This window comes from Chanodichthys erythropterus, chromosome 22 (genome assembly GCF_024489055.1).
Source record: "Chanodichthys erythropterus isolate Z2021 chromosome 22, ASM2448905v1, whole genome shotgun sequence".
Taxonomy (NCBI): Eukaryota; Metazoa; Chordata; class Actinopteri; order Cypriniformes; family Xenocyprididae; genus Chanodichthys; species Chanodichthys erythropterus.
The window spans coordinates 37,066,619-37,087,281 of NC_090242.1; the positions used below are offsets into that span (position 1 = coordinate 37,066,619).

The following is a 20,663-nucleotide window of genomic DNA, read 5'->3' on the forward strand; positions in this document are numbered from 1 at the left end:
CTGATGTTTTGGTCAGGAATTGCTGCACTGATGTTTGAACCTTAAATTCAGATCCCAATGGACAAATGTTCATTCTAATGACAGAACTGGATCCTGATGTAGAAAAACACACTAAAGTCTCTTAATATGGTTACATCAGTACCACAACTAAGTTTTGATGAAGCTGCGCACATGGGTTAATTCTGTTCCTTTGTCTTCTTTTAAAAAACAATCAAATTTCAAAGTCCAAAGAGGTTCTTTCATAACCCTTACAACAGCACATATTTTAGGACAATATACTTTGAATAAAATCTTTTACCTTTTTGTTACTCTTTAACCTTTTTATAGCTGCAAAATTGTCAGAAAACAATAAAGAGCAGCAAATACAAAACTAAAATGCAAATTACTCAACACTGTCCATGAAACTGCACACATTGTTTTTGATGTTAGATAATCTGTTTAGTGTTGCTAAAGGTGTTAGAGTGACAAACACTTCAGTGTAATATATTCACATTCAAACAAAATGAAAATCTCATGAAACTTTGATACTAACCCACTTTTGACAAAACAGGAGCTTCACGTGGTTTTAAAAACAGAAAACAGAAAAGGAGACTTTGGTTTTCTGTTTTATTTCATTGTTACAAAGACAAAAGAAAGTCACAAAGGAAAAACTGAATGAAATAAATAAATGATATTGAGCAAAACGATATCATGGGTGAATATGCTATAAAGTGTCATGCTTCAGACAGATAAATATCAATCAAATACACTGCATTTAATCAGCAGGTACAGAAAAAACGCTGTACTTCTGTCCTGTGGAGCTGCACAGATGTTACATACACCACTGTATGAATATTATATTTGTTACAGTTAAATGTGTTAAACATCTGTGACACCAGTATAATGTAAAACATTTCAACAATATCAACATTTTAACAGCAGTTCTTAAATATAATCAGATGTTTATGCCACTGGACACATCAGTGTCCAAACAACAAGTCCTGAAAGAAAACATGAACTCAAATCTGAAATCTAAGGGGTGGGGGGTGCATTAGACAAAATAAATATTTCATATTTCATTTATAAATCATTTTCAAATAAGACTTGTCACAAAAACAAAACATTTCTACATATATAAAAACCTCAATGTGTGTCTTCACTGTATAACTGATCTGCTTCAAATGCAAACATTGCTTTCACGCCGAACTAAATCATGTATAACGGCGAGCCAGAAAAAAAGCTTTACATTTGTAATACACAACGGTAACATATAAACGCATCTCTGAGCTTCTCGGCTTTCCGTCCAGCTTCACGTTTGGCAGTGAAAAGCTCAAGCCTTTATCGCGAATAACTGTTCGACATAAAACTAAAACCTGAACCCGGTCTGGATCTTATTCAGGGCTTATTCGAGCGTCACTATCACACGTGTTCTGCTAGCGCTCACGAATCTCTCATTTCGTCCTGATCGTGTCTGTGATTGTACGCACGCGCTACAGAACAATCTCTTTTTGATCGTTCTTTGGGTCCTGAAGTCACAAAAGAGACTTTTAAACTTGTGCATTTACAGGTATCTGATGTCATTCTGCCTTTCACACACGAGGAACCGCAAAACTGCCATTCGCTGAATTCACGTCACGGATATTCAGAGGACTGAACCTCAGTTCTGATGTCTGAACACTGTCGTCTAGTTTACTGAAGATTTCTTAATGTCTAAGAGGAGAGAAAACACTGCAGCACAAACATCAGATACAGTGATCACATGATCTCAGCGCTGGAGAAAAGAAGGAAAAACACTTTCCACTGACACTAAATCAAAGCAAAAACACGACATCTCTTGTCATGAAACCAGAACGGTGAAGCTGAACGAGGGCGTTTGGAGTGCGTCACACTATGAGGGTGTGGCTACATGCAGTCGGCGACGTTACTGGAGCCCTGGCCGACGTCCCGAATCTGACTGATGTGAGTGGAACAGACTGCGACTCCTGCACCGGCCCGACAGTGAGACACGGAGCCGACCAGCTCCCACCTGAGCAAAAACACACACATACAGCTGATCCCACCTGACTCAAATCACAACCATCTTCTGCAGAATCTTTATATATCTCACCTGTTCATCCGGGGCTCGAAGGCCTCCACCGTGTTCAGGTAGATGTTTCCATTGTGCCCTCCTACCGCAAAGACACGCCCCATCACCGTGGCAACGCCGACTCCGCCCCTCGGTGTGGTCAGCTCTGCCACATACTCCCAGCGGTTCATCCTGGGGTCGAAGCGCTCGACTGAGCTCAGCGGAGAATTATCGTCAAAACCACCTTCAGACAAACACGACGATCCGTCAGAGCTCTGTTCAGGTCTAAGTTGAGAAGGTCAAATACAGATTCTGATCTTTACCAACAACGTAGAGGCATCCGTTGAGCTCACTGACACCGTTTCCAGCGCGCCGCTGCCCCATTTCTCGCACATCTGTCCATTTGTTTAGATGAGGGTCGAACCGCTCCACGCTGGACAGCGATGCGACGCCGTCATTTCCCCCGACCGCGTACACATAACCCTGATCAAATCAACAAATGACACATCAGTGGGTTCAAACCCACAACTCCTGCGTCAGCATCACTGACCAATACTGAGCCGCTCTGGTGTAGAACCTGGAAGCGCTGCACTGTTTTTCATACAGTTTTTCTAACAGCGTCAGAGAAGACATTTTTGAATAAAGTCGTTATTTTTAATATAATTCATAACATCAAGGTTAAACCACAGCAGTCACATGACTGTTTTAATGATGTCTTTAGTACCTTTCTGTGCCTTGAAATTTGTTATGACATTGCTGTGTACAGGGAGATCAGAAACCTCTCAGATTTCATCAAAATTATCTTAATTTAAAGATGAAAAAAACGAAGGTCTTATGGTTGTGGAACGACATGTTATTAATGACAGAAATTTAATTTTTGAGCGAACTAACCCTTTAAAAGGCACAGTATGTAAGTTTCACCAGTAGAGGTCGCTTATTCAAAACAAAGGCATATACTTTAATGATGCGTGAATGGAATCACGGGAATTGTCTCCTCCACAGCCGATGGAAAGCAATGTTATGGGACTCGGGGAGAAATCTTGTTCATGGATGTTTTATTAACGCTACTGTAGTTTGAAGCAGGTCGGGGCGAGAGCTGTGGGAGCGTTAGAGAGTGAGAGACACCTGCTCAAAACACCGGCCTGGAGTCGCATCGAGAGTGTGGCAGCTTTTATTATGCTTATGTGCCGCAGTCATAAGTCATGTGACTGTGGGGTAACGCAACGCTGTTTTACTTGGTTAAAACACTCATATTAATACATTTGAGTGTGTTGAAAGTTCTAACGTTACTCTGTGCAGTAGTTCGACGGCTGCGCTATGAGACTTATTGAACACTGCGTTGATCGAAATAAGATTATCATTAATAAAAGCTGGATGTCTTATGTTGCTAAATGGCATGCAGTTAATTTTAAAATATATTATATGGTGGAGAAGATGCATTTTGGCCGATCGGATCACATGAGAGTTAGTGGCTATTCTAACGCATCAGACCACATGAACGTCTACACCCCGTTTATGCCTGGATTTAATGTCATCCACTTGTGATCCAATCGACCAAAACGCATCTTAATACCGGGTGGAAACAGGTCCTTGTAAAATAATAATACATAATACATAATACGTGACATAATACATTAAAGCGGATTTGGTGTTCTCCTGTTTTTGACAAAGAAATCAGGGTTGATGCAGATATGACATCACTGACATGCGACGCATTTACCAGAGTTAAAATTGCTTATTTCTCTGGAATTAACATTTAGGATCATGTACGTACACAAGTCAACAACACATATTCCATTGTTCTAGTGGTTTTTGAATATTTCAACACCTCTGTACAATCATAACTCATAATGAACTTCTCTTGTTGTGGCCTTCGTACCCCGAGCGCCACAGACCCGACGCCTCCTCGGGGCGTGTTCATGGGGGCGACGGCGCTCCAGCGGTCCGACTCGATGTCATAGCGCTCCACATCACTGAAGCAGGAGTTATCATCCAGACCGCCGATGGCGTAGATGGGACCGCCGAGAGCGGCCAGCGCAATCCCCCTCCTGACCAAAGACAAAACAGCATTTTCTCTCGTTCGTCGTTCTGTCAGCTGTTTCAATACTTACAATATCTTTCTTTTGCTGGTCGGGTGGATAATGCATATGTACAGATTAACACCATGAGAATTAAAACTATACATCTGATGAATAGTATTAGAGCAGAACATGAGGTCAGTTTGTCATACCGTTTTGTGTTCATGGACGCTTTCATCATCCACTTGTTGGTGTGTGGATCAAACATCTCCATGTTCCCGAGGTGCTCATTGCCGTCATGGCCGCCAACAGCATAAACTTTCCCTGTAAATGGATGAATGTGGAGTTTTATTCATAGGTTTGTGTCATTTGTTGTAATCAGTTGATCACAGGTTCAGTGTGGAGAACCACAAGGCTCAGTACTAGGACCTCTGCTGTACATGCTGCGAAGCATGCCATTTTCACTGTTACGCTGATGCGTTTGCAACATACTCAATAACGATTATGATATAATCGCACAGCCCTAGTTCATATTGCCTCTACGCTGATGTCTAAACCTTCAAATCTAAAGGCAACATGAAAAAGGACATTTTAACTGAAAGTGTCTCTTAACAATAGATAGAATATTTTCATCTTTGAGTCATTTTCAAAGTTTTTAAATCACTGCTTCTCATCTCTCTTTCTCACCCGTCACTGAGATCACTCCCACGTGTCTCCGTCTGCTGTTCATTTCAGGCCCGAAGAACCAGCTGTTTTTACTGATGGAGTAACACTCGATACTGCGGAATGGGTCACCGGAACCGCCCCGTCCCCCAACACAGAACAACACACCTGTCAAAGTTCAAGCGGAAAAGTCTCAGTTAAAGAATGCGTACAGCAGGATCTGGGAGGTTAAAATGTTAAAAGACACAAAAGAGTAACTGCACAAGTGTGAAAAGGGCTGAATGTCCTGACCAGCGGTGTGTTTGCGGGGTGTCGTGCGGACAGAATACTCAAAGTCAGGAACGCTCTTGTTACTAAGGTGCAAATGATAGTTGCGAGCCTCATCCAAAAGATCTCTGCAGTTCAGATTGGCCTTGATTATTTCCTCTTTGGCAACAGTGGCTGTGAGGAAGTCCACCGGCAGCAGAGGAAGACGCACCTGTGAGAGAAAAGCCCATCAGAACGCTTCCATCAGGTTAAGAACAAATCAGTTTCTGAAATACGACAGGTAACCGGATCATATGGCATGTTTCCACGGATCCAGCCGTACTGGCACTTTTGTTGGACTTCATGGCCAATGTGTTTTTGGGATCTGGTGGTTTCGCATGGAAGCAGGACCTTCAGCAGGTAAACGTCCCCACATTAGAGATCAAGTTACCTTATTTATTGAAAAGACTTTGTAAAACGTGATCCCTAACTAGGCATGTGACGGTATCAAATTTTCATGTTGCGATTAATCGCTGAAGCTTTCATCACGGTATACGGTATTAACACGATATTGAAATAAACTGCAAAAAAAAAAAAGTGTTATCATGGTATGACAGGTTTAAGGACTATTTTTGTAGTAACTGAATGTTTAAATACAATAATTCAATACACAAAAAAAATATATTAAGTAAAATTTTCAAACAGATTAAAGTGCAAAAGAATTAGGCTATAAAGAACAACAGGAAACACTTTACAATAAGATCTCATGAATGCATTAACTAAGATTGAGCAACAGCTACATTTGTTACAGAAAGTGTTATTTTTTGTTAGTGTTAAGAAATACAACTGATCATTGTTAGTTTTATCTCAGGTCCATTAAATAAGTTCTTTTGATTTTAGTAATGTTATTAAACAGTAACTAAGAAATTAAAATTAACTTCGAATAATTAATGCTTTATAAGTATTTTTCATGGTCAGTTTGGTAATAAATTAACTTGTTAACTAATGAAGCTGTGTGTGTCAAAGTTTTACTGAACAATAACAAATAATCACAACTTTTCTAATCATTAGGGCATGTTGTAGTTCAGATTAAAATATAAAAATGTTTAAGTTTGAAATAAATAGCCTATTAAGTCTTTAAGTATGAAGTATTTGGTGCTGTGATGAGCATTTAAAAAACTAGCCAGCTGCTTTGTTTGCACGGTTTCCAGGGTAACCGCTGCATTTCTGCTGTTCCATCAGCGCCCTCTGCTGTCAGAGAGTGATCGTGCACTTTCATTCAGTGCGTCTCCTTTCTGCCATGTGCTTCTCGTGCATGCTGGGCTTGTTTACATCTGAGCGCGTGTCCCTCTGATGCAGAATACAGCGGTGTTGTGCCTTTTATACGGTTGATGGGGAAAGTATTCTTAAATGCATTATAAAAATTTTAATAATTGGTAATAAATTGTTTTTTACGGTATTTTGAAAAGTGCCCACGATAACAATATCATGCATATTCATTATCGCGATATATCGCATTATCGTCACAAGTCTATCCCCAACCAACCAACTAAACCAACTCTATCGCAGCTCTGAGCGGCTAACCTGAGACATGATCTGATCCAGCCAGACGTCGTGGTGTTTCAGATTTGCTTTCAGCCATTTGACTGCAGCGTTGTACACTTGAGACTCAGACTGAATGTTGAGGTCACTGGAGGCCAGCAGGGTTTTCAGGTGCTGTGGTGAAACGCAGATGAAGTCCTCACACTCCACCACTTCGCTGAAATGCTCACAGGCGTAACGGTCGGCCATGTCCATCAGGTCCACCCTGTTGTGACTCTCCGCGAACGTGCGGACGGCCAGACAGTTGGAGGGGTGGAAATGAGCCTTCATGTACTCGCAGCAGGCACGGGCGATCAGCTCCACCTGCAGGATACACGCCGCGTACAGCAACGGCTGGACGTTATCCACCGTCAGAGTCAGTCGAGAGGAGTAGGCGAAACCCACCAGGTCCTGGATGGCGTCAGCGTCGAAATCGCGTATCTCAATCAAGTCCTGTTTGGCCTCGGCCATGTCTGAGAGGAACATGGCACGGAAATAAGGAACGACGCAGGCCAGAACTAGCTTGTGACATGGTATGAGTCTGTTTCCAACCTTCAGTGAAAAAGAAAAGAGAGAAATTTAGGATGAGATCATTCTGACATCACTGCAGACACGGAGCACAGCGCTGTTCAGACACCTTCAGAGTGACGTCACACAGTTCTCCGTTCTCGTAAAACTGTCGGAGCGAGTTGTGGAAGTCCTTCCAGGCCTCTTGGGCTTCAAACACGAACGATCCGTCAACGTCGCTCTCAGGATTAGATGGCTGCGACGAGCGTTTCTGCTGCTTCCCATGTTCAGGCACCATGTCTTTCTCACACACGCCAACACCTGCACATACAGACATGCGTTTACTGTCTGTGAATGGGCAGAACTCTTCATAATGGAGTCTTTGTGTACACACACACACACACACACACACATCATTTTTATTCCACAGTCACAGAGCAGTTATTCTTTTATACTGAGAAACACTCGAAAAGATCATAAACATGTTCAGATGACAATCACTGCTCATGAAAATGACTGCAAGAAACATTTAAGCACAATAAAGAAATTAATGCTGCCTTTTGAAAGCTGGGATTTGATCAGATATCACAATTACACTTTATCCCTTCAAGAAATAACACTATAAACAGATTTAAAATGAACGAGCTCATCGTCAAAGACACTGCGTGTTGTCAATCAATAAGCCATTTTACGCAGTTTTTATTGTACGAGTAATATTAGTGAATATTCCGTATTAAAGACCTATTCATTTAAAGTGTTTGTTTTCTGTACAATAAACCCTAACGCGACAGCACGAGCTAACAAGCCAACAAAACAAACGAGACGGACTCAAGTACAGGAAACGACATAGATTAGACGGGTCGACATTAAAAAAAGGAAAATTAGATTAGATGTGTAAATTGTAATGTTTTTGTAGATGTTTTACCACATTTTCAACAGCAGCAGCACTTTCACGATCAACCACAGCGGCGCTTCCGTGTTCTGATGCGCTATGAACGCTGGGAATCGTAGTCCAAAGGAGACGCTGCTTTGATTCCGTCACGTGACAGAATCAAAAACACAGCCGAGCATGGTTTCTGTCTTCTGGAAATTCAGCCTTACTCCTCCAAACACGGTATTCTGGCACCTTTGGGTTGCTTCTTCCACAATGAAATTAGTAGTTGATGCAGAAACTTGGGAAAAGAGATCCAGGCAGTAGATGACGTTGAAGAAAAAATATTTATTCATTACAATTAAATTTAGACTCACACGCAAACTTTAATCGATAATGAAAATATTTAATAAAACCAAAAGGTAAAATAATATTCTAAAATCTGAGTATTGTATCTAATAGATGAAGATCAACAAGAAAAATTAAGATGTTTGCAGATGAGAGAGAAGAAACAGAAGCCAAGGAGAGCCAAGGAAAAAAAAAAAACACTAAACTATCAACAACTCAGTCCATATTATAAATCTGGGTATATAGGGAAATTCTCAACCCACTCAAACTGATGTTTTTGTTCTAAATGCTTAAATGGTTTGACCCATTATGTCTTAATTGGTCATATGCCAAAAATAGATATAAGGCTTGTTTTGAAGAATTATTTAATACAATTTCAGTTGAATTTTTACCCTGACATTCACACAGCACACTACTTACTGCAGGGCTATTAAAAATACAGAAAAAAAACAGTAACATTGTTAAATATAACTACAATTTAAAATAATGGTTTTCTATTTTAATATACATTAAAATATAATTTATTTCTGTGATCAAAGCTGAATTTTCAGCATCATTACTCCAGTCTTCAGTCTGAAAAAAAGTATTACAGGTTCCAAAAAAATATTAAGCAGCGCAACCGTTTCCAACATTGACAGTAACGGATTATCAAATCAGCATATTAGACGGATTTCTGAAGGATTATGTGACACTGAAATAAATAACACATAACTGCAATAAAAATATTTTACATATTTACTAAATTAGGATTAATTGAATGCGAAAAAGAAATTTCATGTTATGACCAAACAAAATGTTTATATTTATGTTTGTATACGATACATTTTATATAATATAAATATTATAAGTTTATATAATTCCCGAAAATATCCAATTAATTCCCATAAATTTCCGTAAATTCTTTTTAAGTTTCCAAATTGGAATATTTCCAAAATTCCCCCGGTTAAGTTCCCGTGGAAATTTACCAGAAACTTTCCGTCCCTTTGAAACCCTAATAATAAGCCATGATTAAATGATTAACGTAAATATTAATAAAATGCATGAATATTAATGTTGACCATTTGGATCCACCAACACCAGTAGTCTTTCATGTTAATGTTAATATTGTGTCTTATTAAAGGACTCAATCATTTTTTATATTACTTTGTGAGGAGCAGAATGTTACGATAGGACCAGGCAGGAGACAGAAGATAGATAAAACAGGTTTGTTTATTGGACACAAGCAGAGTATATGATGCAGACAGGTGAGTAGCAGATGCACTTTGGTGATGTACGAGTGATATGGAGAATGACACAGTCCTTTATAGTTGCAGAGTGACAATGGAGAATGATACTTGCTGAATGGAGCTGATGACTTCAGACAACACTTCACGCCAGACGAGAATCGTAGGAAGGAGCTTAGGAAACCCGGAGAACAGGTAAGTAGTCAGAAGAGTCCTTGAGGTAAGCATACAGGTAAGTCCTTTGATGCAAACGAGACCGGACAATGAGTGTGAGTGTGTCTTAAATAGTGCTGGTGATGAGTGCGCTGATGAGGTGCAGGTGACGGTGATCAGTAACAGTAGGGGAAGGTGTGCGCTGTGATTGGACGGTGCTGGAACCTGCCGTGTTTGTGTCACAGAACAGGGTAGAGTCATATCCACAACCAGAGGCACAGATATCAGATGGGCCCAAACCTGGTGATAAACACTGGCGATCAGTGAAATAATGTTTTATTTAATTACCATTGAAGCTGTTCTAGTGTTTACAAAGGGTCTCCACATTTCTGCAGTGTTTGTTTCTGTCTGACTAATTTGCTGTTAAATTTTGTTAGTCATCATTTGTTACTGTCCAGGGATACCTGACTCAAAGGCAGATGTTAGTGAATCACAGCAGATTTGACCGGTTTGTGAAATGGAGACAGACATACAAGTAATGCAGACTATTTCATTTGCAGGAGATGGATCTTTGAACAACTTTAATCTCTCGTTATTTATCAGGTTAGAGATGGTGTTGGAAACAGAGCGGTGGAGCACACACATCGTTGTCCATTACAAGTGAGTATTCCAGGTTGGTTGACGGACACAGGAGATTTCCAAGAGAGTCTTACACAGGGATTGTCAGAAAGGATTCATGAGATCTTTGAAGCGCACAGGGAGAATCACAGATTATCACAAGGATCTTGGTGAGGTGAGTAGAATACGGTCGTCTATGAACATGATTTTTATCTATTTTTTTGTACACACTGAGCCGATAGCAGGGAATGACTGGAAATGGGTGCAGGTAATTCAGGCTACTTCTGGCTTTATGCATCTTTTGTATTTATTCCTTTTTCCAGATGTCTTTTGTATATTGTTTGAACCACTGTCTGTCTACACTGATACAAGATAGTTTCCTTGTTGTAGTTTTTGGTTGTAGTGTTGACATTTTATATTAGCTGCATTTATACTTCTTTTTTTTAAACTTTATTTACTTGTTTGAAGTCTTTTGTGTGGTCTCGTCTAGTCTGATGTTGTGATGTGCTGGTAGACTCTGGGGTCTTCACAAGTTAGTCCTCTGAACAAGGACAACTTCACAGACCAAGACTGCAGGATTTGACAACAGGACAAACTGACCCCTAGCAAAAGTTCAGTTTCTCGCAGCCCCTCACCATGAACTGGGAAGGGAGAGTGAACAGGTTTCCTTCTAAAATACCCGTAAATATATTCTATGCAACATCTCCTTGAATGTCATCAACTTCACATGTACCATGTCTTCTAGATGAGTTGGTCAGCTTCTTTGACCAGTTGGATGTGTTGCTGTTGTCCCGTTCTTTGATGGCCTCACATGTAATCATTTACAACTTCTCCAGAATTAAGCTCTTCTACCCTCATTTGCTTTTTGAACTTTGGGAATGTGGAGTTTTTTGGTAAACCTTTTGAAATTGACTCCAGGTATCCATTTGCTCCTACTCATATCTTTATTGGGTTGAGCCATGTTACTTAACACCTTTGGAGAATATGGCTATTCTGCAATGCAGCTTCTGATCAACCCATAGGTATATTACTTGGTGAGGAGCAGAACGGTGTAGATTCAGTCACCTGCAGGTGCATTTCCAAAACCACAAGCTCAGATATCAGAGGAGTTACCCAAACTTTGGGTAAAGATGTATTTTACAATACGCACACTAAGTTTGAGGGAAGGTTGACCAATTGCGTGTTTATCTGTTAAACCAATCTTAACAAGCAGTTAATGGTTTGTTTGCTTGCATGTTTGCAAAGGCTTTTTTTTGTTGTTTTTTTTGACTGGCCTTCCAGAAGCACATTTGTTTTGCAATCAGCTAAAGTAACAACTCAACCGGTCACCTCTTGTTCCTATTCCACTGGCTCAGTTATTAAATTTAAAGTCTTTGACACTGTCTTTCAGGACAACCACTGGAACAGCACCCCCTATCTCAGTACAGTTCAGATGTAACAGAGGGAGCATGTACTTGTACAAGTGTGCTACATTCCTTCTCTGCAATGAAGTCACTACTGTCACAATGTCCATTCACCATGCCTTTCACCACAACACACTACATTTCCCATAATCCTCCCTGGCCATCACATGCACACTCAACTCAGTCTTCACACCTGTTTGCCATCAACCTCATCAGTTTCCCTATATAAGCAAGTGCCAAACACTCATTCATTGTCTGGTCTCATCACTACTGGGAATGTTATATTTTCTCTGCCCAATAACTGCTCACCTGTGTTGTTTCACACAGAAGGACTTGCCCATCTACTCACCTTGGATTCTTACCTGTGTTATGCCAGTTGACAGCCTGTCCTTCAGTCAGGCCAGCCAGCACCTGCAAGACATAGACTCTTGCTCATTCAGTTAAGTATGTTATTCTATGAATTACCCACTCACCTGCTTGTATCTCAGCTGTCTTGAACTGCTTATAAAAACTGTCTTTTGCATTATCATGTTATCCTCTTCTGTTGTTTTGACAACTGCAAATCTTGACGACCTTAATGCCATTTTTTTAAATAATTTTTTTAATCAAATTTTTTTTAAGTAATTTGCTTAGTATAATACCATACTCATGAAATTAATGTGTCTTTTTGCTGCTTTTGTTTTTATGCCTTTTTATGATGTTTTATGGCCATGTCCCCATAGACTGATTTTATGGCCCTTTCTATTATTTGTTGTAATTTGTATTGTAATGTAACTGAATACCAGACCCGGAGAGGATTATCATCAAACCCAAACAGGAATTTATTGAACAGATGGATTGCTCTGATGAAACAGGTGAGTAATGACTAATTTAGAATTCATGATGACTGAATAATTAATAACGGTCTCATCCCAATTTACCTGGTAAAAGGGAAGGACTATGAATGATTAGTAAAGGTAACTGGAGAGCACATACTACTTGGATGGATGGTTGGAACAGGAGAGTAGTGGAGCTGGGGAACAGGGGCCCTTTTCAATAAGGAGGTTCTAACCTCCTTCAACTCTGAGTTGACTTACTCTGAGATGGGAAACTGAGTTTTCGGTTTCAGAACAGCTGAATTGAGTTAGTTCAGTTGATCAGGAGTTAGGCATATGCACTAGTGGTTAAACGGATCGTTGTTCATCTGTGATCCGTACGGACCAAGGCCCACGGTTAGGGACGCATGTGATTCGCGGATCAATTGCAACTTTAACCGCTTTAGAGTGAAAAGTTATCATTTGAACGTGTTTGTCTTGCTAGTTTACACATTAAATAGATATAAAACTATTCCAGCGCGCTAGAAGAGGCAAAATGATTTAATTCGGTATTGCGCGCAGCGCTGTTATCGGTGCGCACATGACGCACATACATACAAGGCTCGCGCGCACACAGAGAGAGAGAGAGAGAGAGAGAGACCCCTCTCGGCAAGTATTCTCATAAACACATTTGGTTATGTCTTAATTGAATGAGGTATGAATTTGGATGTGTATCTATCTGATGTGTGCGTGCATGGGGTCTTACTCTTAAAGTGACAGCAACCTATAAATACCTGCTGTTGTCTGTCAATCAAACAACAAAACACAGCTTTAACAAAGATTAATCTATATTAAATTTATACAGTGAACAGTGTCATTTTACATTTAATTATTACATTTCTGTGCATGAAAATTAATAGGCTACTACAGTTAGACCTTATACTTTATTTGTAACTTTATGTAGTATTTATCTATGCTTGTTGTAATAGACTGTAAAAAGAACAAATACTGTACACCAGTTCACTTGCCTTTAATAATGTATTACTTAGGCTAGTAGTTTCTGCTGTGGTATCAGAGTAGTTTAAGTGGGCTAAGTAATACATGCAAAGTTAAGTTACCCCCATCCCCCAATTATTATTTTTTGTGCTGATCCGAAAAATTATCCGATCCGTGACATCATAACCGTGATGTGATCCGAACCCTGAGTTTTGTGATCCGTTGAACCACTACTTATATGGTCAGATACATAGTATTTGCACCTCGGTACTTGTAGTGTTGTATTAACAGGATGCAATAATAACAGTGTAAATGATTATATTTATTTTATTTTTCATTATTGAACACTCGTTAGGCACTTACACTTTTCGAACATTTTCATCATTTTTTAAATCCGTAAATTCTAATATGAAATGTGATGAGAAAAGGGAGAATAGCGATCTCGGCAAAAGGCAGACTCGTCACAAACTAGTTCTCTAGTTGAATGAAGTATTTAAACATCGCTTGCTCTTTTAAAAAGGGGTACAGCTAAGCTTTTATTTGTCTCCTTTTCTCTGACTGTGCATTTGTATTATACCTTTCATTTTTCTTGCATTACTTGCCATTTTTGGTATTGTATGGCCCTTTACCATTTTTATTGCATGAAATTAAATAAACTAACTTTTGTCTGCCTGTTACGCTATTATATACACACTATTTTATTGTAACATTTTGTATGAAATTAGTTAATGGACTTTAATGCTATTATTTACACTTTTTGCTCCTTTTGTTTTTGTCTGTATCCTTTTATTCTATCTAATTTATATGCTCCACCATAAAACTGTTGGAACCAGTGTACTGGTTGAGAATTTGTCAGTTGACTGCAGGTTAATGTTCAAAGCCACTTAAGCTCAGATATATAGAGGTGCTCTGCACTCCAAGAATAAGGCAGCAGAGATGTTTTTTGCAAGGTACACTAAAAAGCTTCAGGGATAGTTGATCATTGGTGCATTGTCAACATTAACAAGATATTTAAGTTTTCAGCCAAGCATATTTTGGTATGTACTAATGCTTTAGATATCAGTGGTGCTTGTTTGTGTCTAACACTTGGAAGACAAATCAGTCTTGAATCCCTTCTGTTATAGTTGGTGTAATTTGCTCTCTAATATTCTGTTAAACCTGTCTGCATAATTTATATTTGTGTACCTTTTAGTTTGTCTATGCCTTTTTTCCTTTTTGTTTATTTGTATTTATTTATTTATTTATTTTTTTTTAAAGTCTGCTCTTTTGTTAGCTGTGTTTTTTGTATTATGTTTTGACTTTTTGCACTAGTACTTTATGCCAGTTTCATGTGATTTTTTTTTTTTTTATTTCAGAATTTTTTCTTCAACCATGAGCCTTTGTCCACCTGTCACTTTTGTATTCTTCTATGCACCTATTGCTTTTTTTCTTTTTCTTTTATACCCTTGTTTATATGCCTATTTGTCTCAGTTAAATTTAGTAATGCATTTTCATTTTTTTTGTCCCTTTGTACTTTGTTTTTTTAGTGTTAATGCCTTGCATTGTCTTTACTTAACAAGGGCAGCAAAAAATTTAATTACTTTGTTCCTGTTTTTTGTTTAATATACCCTTCACTTGTTTCTTTGTCTGCTGTGTATGTTCCTTCCTATATTTGTAAAGCTTTGAGAGTGACTATTTGTGAACTGACTTGTATGTATTTTGTTAGGCCTTGTTTTGTATTTATGCTTTTATTTTGAAGTATCTTTTATACTGATTAAGGTTCCCGGTCTTATTAATATTGTAATTTTTATTATTATTATTATTATTATTATTGTTGTAACCCTAATCCTAAGTCTATTAACTTTTTCTTTTTTCCCACCTAACCTCTTAATTTATTTACCTTATTCTTGTGCCCTTAGGCCCCTTTGTATAATTTGTAATTTTACGTAATTCAAATTTTCAAAATGAATTATGTAAAATTAAGTAATTATCAGGTTATTTTATTTTGGTCCCAGTTCCTGTAAATTTCCTGTCTTAGTTTCTGTTCTCTTGATAAGCTTTCTGTATGTTTGTTAACATGGCAACCTATTGTATCCACCTGTTCTTTGTTGACTGTGTCTGTATATATGTACTCTATTTATTTCCTTCTCTGTTTTTACATCTATTTAATTTTGTTCTTTCCCTGAGTATTTGTTACTTTTGATTTATTCAAGTTTTACTGCTGCAACTAGATCCTACTAAAGACCATATTGTCTGAGCTGGCTCCTTTCAGACCTTTGTTATTCTGAATTATCCTATTGACCTATAGATTCTAATGTGGCCAGTCATGCTTCAAGCTTCACAAGGCAGACCTAAAGGGACAAAGGAGACCAGTCATCACTCTGGTTGCGACATTGACTTCCTGTCCTATGGCTTTGCCTCCCTGTCCTTGCCTTGTCCGTCCACCCCTTTAGCTCTATTGTTGTCATTTCTCCCTCCATCTTGGGTTGCAAACTCCCTGTTGCCACCTTGATAGCCAGTGTCATCCTGGGCCTTTGACTAAGCCTGGGTCCTCACCTACAACTTGTCCACCTGTCCATCCTCCAAATCCATTGTGGGCTTGCATCCTGGTGATATTTTCCTGCCATTTTCTCCCTGAATCATGCTTAGAGTAATTGACTTTGGTTTCTTCCCTCTTTGGATGAATGTTCATGTTTTTGTTTATGTAAACATTTGTAATTGTTTGTTTTCTTTTTAAATGTTTCAGCTGTTTTTGAGAATAAATAAAAGCTTTAAATATTGTCTTTGATTCAACATTTTGAAGTCCGAGGGGTAGAGTCCGAGGGGTAGAGTCCGAGGGGTAGAGTCCGAGGGGTAGAGTCCGAGGGGTAGAGTCCGAGGGGTAGAGTCCGAGGGGTAGAGTCCGAGGGGTAGAGTCCGAGGGGTAGAGTCCGAGGGGTAGAGTCCGAGGGGTAGAGTCCGAGGGGTAGAGTCCGAGGGGTAGAGTCCGAGGGGTAGAGTCCGAGGGGTAGAGTCCGAGGGGTAGAGTCCGAGGGGTAGAGTCCGAGGGGTAGAGTCCGAGGGGTAGAGTCCGAGGGGTAGAGTCCGAGGGGTAGAGTCCGAGGGGTAGAGTCCGAGGGGTAGAGTCCGAGGGGTAGAGTCCGAGGGGTAGAGTCCGAGGGGTAGAGTCCGAGGGGTAGAGTCCGAGGGGTAGAGTCCGAGGGGTAGAGTCCGAGGGGTAGAGTCCGAGGGGTAGAGTCCGAGGGGTAGAGTCCGAGGGGTAGAGTCCGAGGGGTAGAGTCCGAGGGGTAGAGTCCGAGGGGTAGAGTCCGAGGGGTAGAGTCCGAGGGGTAGAGTCCGAGGGGTAGAGTCCGAGGGGTAGAGTCCGAGGGGTAGAGTCCGAGGGGTAGAGTCCGAGGGGTAGAGTCCGAGGGGTAGAGTCCGAGGGGTAGAGTCCGAGGGGTAGAGTCCGAGGGGTAGAGTCCGAGGGGTAGAGTCCGAGGGGTAGAGTCCGAGGGGTAGAGTCCGAGGGGTAGAGTCCGAGGGGTAGAGTCCGAGGGGTAGAGTCCGAGGGGTAGAGTCCGAGGGGTAGAGTCCGAGGGGTAGAGTCCGAGGGGTAGAGTCCGAGGGGTAGAGTCCGAGGGGTAGAGTCCGAGGGGTAGAGTCCGAGGGGTAGAGTCCGAGGGGTAGAGTCCGAGGGGTAGAGTCCGAGGGGTAGAGTCCGAGGGGTAGAGTCCGAGGGGTAGAGTCCGAGGGGTAGAGTCCGAGGGGTAGAGTCCGAGGGGTAGAGTCCGAGGGGTAGAGTCCGAGGGGTAGAGTCCGAGGGGTAGAGTCCGAGGGGTAGAGTCCGAGGGGTAGAGTCCGAGGGGTAGAGTCCGAGGGGTAGAGTCCGAGGGGTAGAGTCCGAGGGGTAGAGTCCGAGGGGTAGAGTCCGAGGGGTAGAGTCCGAGGGGTAGAGTCCGAGGGGTAGAGTCCGAGGGGTAGAGTCCGAGGGGTAGAGTCCGAGGGGTAGAGTCCGAGGGGTAGAGTCCGAGGGGTAGAGTCCGAGGGGTAGAGTCCGAGGGGTAGAGTCCGAGGGGTAGAGTCCGAGGGGTAGAGTCCGAGGGGTAGAGTCCGAGGGGTAGAGTCCGAGGGGTAGAGTCCGAGGGGTAGAGTCCGAGGGGTAGAGTCCGAGGGGTAGAGTCCGAGGGGTAGAGTCCGAGGGGTAGAGTCCGAGGGGTAGAGTCCGAGGGGTAGAGTCCGAGGGGTAGAGTCCGAGGGGTAGAGTCGGAGAGCAAGAGTCGGAGGGGTAGAGTCCGAGGGGTAGAGTCCGAGGGGTAGAGTCCGAGGGTGAGGGTCCGAGGGGGAGAGTCCGAGGGGTAGAGTCCGAGGGGTAGAGTCCGAGGGGTAGAGTCCGAGGGGTAGAGTCCGAGGGGTAGAGTCCGAGGGGTAGAGTCCGAGGGGTAGAGTCCGAGGGGTAGAGTCCGAGGGGTAGAGTCCGAGGGGTAGAGTCCGAGGGGTAGAGTCCGAGGGGTAGAGTCCGAGGGCGGAAGTCCGACCGGTAGAGTGCGAGGGTGAGAGTCCGAGGGGTAGAGTCCGAGGGGTAGAGTCCGAGGGGTAGAGTCCGAGGGGTAGAGTCCGAGGGGTAGAGTCCGAGGGGTAGAGTCCGAGGGGTAGAGTCCGAGGGGTAGAGTCCGAGGGGTAGAGTCCGAGGGGTAGAGTCCGAGGGGTAGAGTCCGAGGGGTAGAGTCCGAGGGGTAGAGTCCGAGGGTAGAGTCCGAGGGGTAGAGTCCGAGGGGTAGAGTCCGAGGGTAGAGTCCGAGGGTAGAGTCCGAGGGGTAGAGTCCGAGGGTAGAGTCCGAGGGGTAGAGTCCGAGGGGTAGAGTCCGAGGGGTAGAGTCCGAGGGGTAGAGTCCGAGGGGTAGAGTCCGAGGGGTAGAGTCCGAGGGGTAGAGTCCGAGGGGTAGAGTCCGAGGGGTAGAGTCCGAGGGGTAGAGTCCGAGGGGTAGAGTCCGAGTGCTAGAGTCCGAGGGTGAGAGTCCGAGGGGTAGAGTCCGAGGGGTAGAGTCCGAGGGGTAGAGTCCGAGGTTAGAGTCCGAGGGGTAGAGTCCGAGGGGTAGAGTCCGAGGGGTAGAGTCCGAGGGGTAGAGTCCGAGGGGTAGAGTCCGAGGGGTTAGAGTTGAGGTAGGGTCCGAGGGTTAGGGTTGGGGTTAGGGTTAGGGGTAGAGTCCGAGTTAGGGTTAGGGTTAGGGTTAGGGTTAGGGTTAGGGTTAGGGTTAGGGTTAGGGTTAGGGTTAGGGTTAGGGTTAGGGTTAGGGTTAGGGTTAGGGTTAGGGTTAGGGTTAGGGTTAGGGTTAGGGTTAGGGTTAGGGTTAGGGTTAGGGTTAGGGTTAGGGTTAGGGTTAGGGTTAGGTTAGGGTTAGGGTTAGGGTTAGGGTTAGGGTTAGGGTTAGGGTTAGGGTTAGGGTTAGGGTTAGGGTTAGGGTTAGGGTTAGGGTTAGGGTTAGGGTTAGGGTTAGGGTTAGGGTTAGGGTTAGGGTTAGGGTTAGGGTTAGGGTTAGGGTTAGGGTTAGGGTTAGGGTTAGGGTTAGGGTTAGGGTTAGGGTTAGGGTTAGGGTTAGGGTTAGGGTTAGGGTTAGGGTTAGGGTTAGGGTTAGGGTTAGGGTTAGGGTTAGGGTTAGGGTTAGGGTTAGGGTTAGGGTTAGGGTTAGGGTTAGGGTTAGGGTTAGGGTTAGGGTTAGGGTTAGGGTTAGGGTTAGGGTTAGGGTTAGGGTTAGGGTTAGGGTTAGGGTTAGGGTTAGGGTTAGGGTTAGGGTTAGGGTTAGGGTTAGGGTTAGGGTTAGGGTTAGGGTTAGGGGTTGGGTTAGGGTTAGGGTTAGGGTTAGGGTTAGGGTTAGGGTTAGGGTTAGGGTTAGGGTTAGGGTTAGGGTTAGGGTTAGGGTTAGGGTTAGGGTTAGGGTTAGGGTTAGGGTTAGGGTTAGGGTTAGGGTTAGGGTTAGGGTTAGGGTTAGGGTTAGGGTTAGGGTTAGGGTTAGGGTTAGGGTTAGGGTTAGGGTTAGGGTTAGGGTTAGGGTTAGGGTTAGGGTTAGGGTTAGGGTTAGGGTTAGGGTTAGGGTTAGGGTTAGGGTTAGGGTTAGGGTTAGGGTTAGGGTTAGGGTTAGGGTTAGGGTTAGGGTTAGGGTTAGGGTTAGGGTTAGGGTTAGGGTTAGGGTTAGGGTTAGGGTTAGGGTTAGGGTTAGGGTTAGGGTTAGGGTTTAAGGTAAAGTGTAGGGTTAGGGTTAGGGTTAGGGTTAGGGTTAGGGTTAGGGTTAGGGTTAGGGTTAGGGTTAGGGTTAGGGTTAGGGTTAGGGTTAGGGTTAGGGTTAGGGTTAGGGTTAGGGTTAGGGTTAGGGTTAGGGTTAGGGTTAGGGTTAGGGTTAGGGTTAGGGTTAGGGTTAGGGTTAGGGTTAGGGTTAGGGTTAGGGTTAGGGTTAGGGTTAGGGTTAGGGTTAGGGTTAGGGTTAGGGTTAGGGTTAGGGTTAGGGTTAGGGTTAGGGTTAGGGTTAGGGTTAGGGTTAGGGTTAGGGTTAGGGTTAGGGTTAGGGTTAGGGTTAGGGTTAGGGTTAGGGTTAGGGTTAGGGTTAGGGTTAGGGTTAGGGTTAGGGTTAGGGTTAGGGTTAGGGTTAGGGTTAGGGTTAGGGTTAGGGTTAGGGTTAGGGTTAGGGTTAGGGTTAGGGTTAGGGTTAGGGTTAGGGTTAGGGTTAGGGTTAGGGTTAGGGTTAGGGTTAGGGTTAGGGTTAGGGTTAGGGTTAGGGTTAGGGGTTAGGGTTAGGGTTAGGGTTAGGGTTAGGGTTAGGGTTAGGGTTAGGGTTAGGGTTAGGGTTAGGGTTAGGGTTAGGGTTAGGGTTAGGGTAGGGGTAGGGTTAGGGTTAGGGGTTGGGTTAGGGTTAGGGTTAGGGTTAGGGTTAGGGTTAGGGTTAGGGTTAGGGTTAGGGTTAGGGTTAGGGTTAGGGTTAGGGTTAGGGTTAGGGTTAGGGTTAGGGTTAGGGTTAGGGTTAGGGTTAGGGTTAGGGTTAGGGTTAGGGTTAGGGTTAGGGTTAGGGTTAGGGTTAGGGTTAGGGTTAGGGTTAGGGTTAGGGTTAGGGTTAGGGTTAGGGTTAGGGTTAGGGTTAGGGTTAGGGTTAGGGTTAGGGTTAGGGTTAGGGTTAGGGTTAGGGTTAGGGTTAGGGTTAGGGTTAGGGTTAGGGTTAGGGTTAGGGTTAGGGTTAGGGTTAGGGTTAGG

The 20,663-nt window shown here is 42.9% G+C and overlaps 1 protein-coding gene across 1 annotated transcript; it reads right to left on the reverse strand.

The window, feature by feature from the left end:
* Window positions 1-598: 598 nt before the first annotated feature.
* Window positions 599-8,038, reverse strand: klhl8 (kelch-like family member 8). Its single transcript, XM_067376591.1, has 10 exons — window positions 7,985-8,038; window positions 7,190-7,380; window positions 6,556-7,104; window positions 5,017-5,203; window positions 4,750-4,893; window positions 4,275-4,386; window positions 3,924-4,092; window positions 2,368-2,527; window positions 2,087-2,288; window positions 599-2,005 (listed from the first exon to the last, which is right to left on the reverse strand). Exons 2-10 carry the CDS (start codon window positions 7,355-7,357, stop codon window positions 1,882-1,884), a joined length of 1,815 nt encoding a protein of 604 aa, XP_067232692.1. The 5' UTR covers window positions 7,358-7,380; window positions 7,985-8,038; the 3' UTR covers window positions 599-1,881.
* Window positions 8,039-20,663: the final 12,625 nt, after the last annotated feature.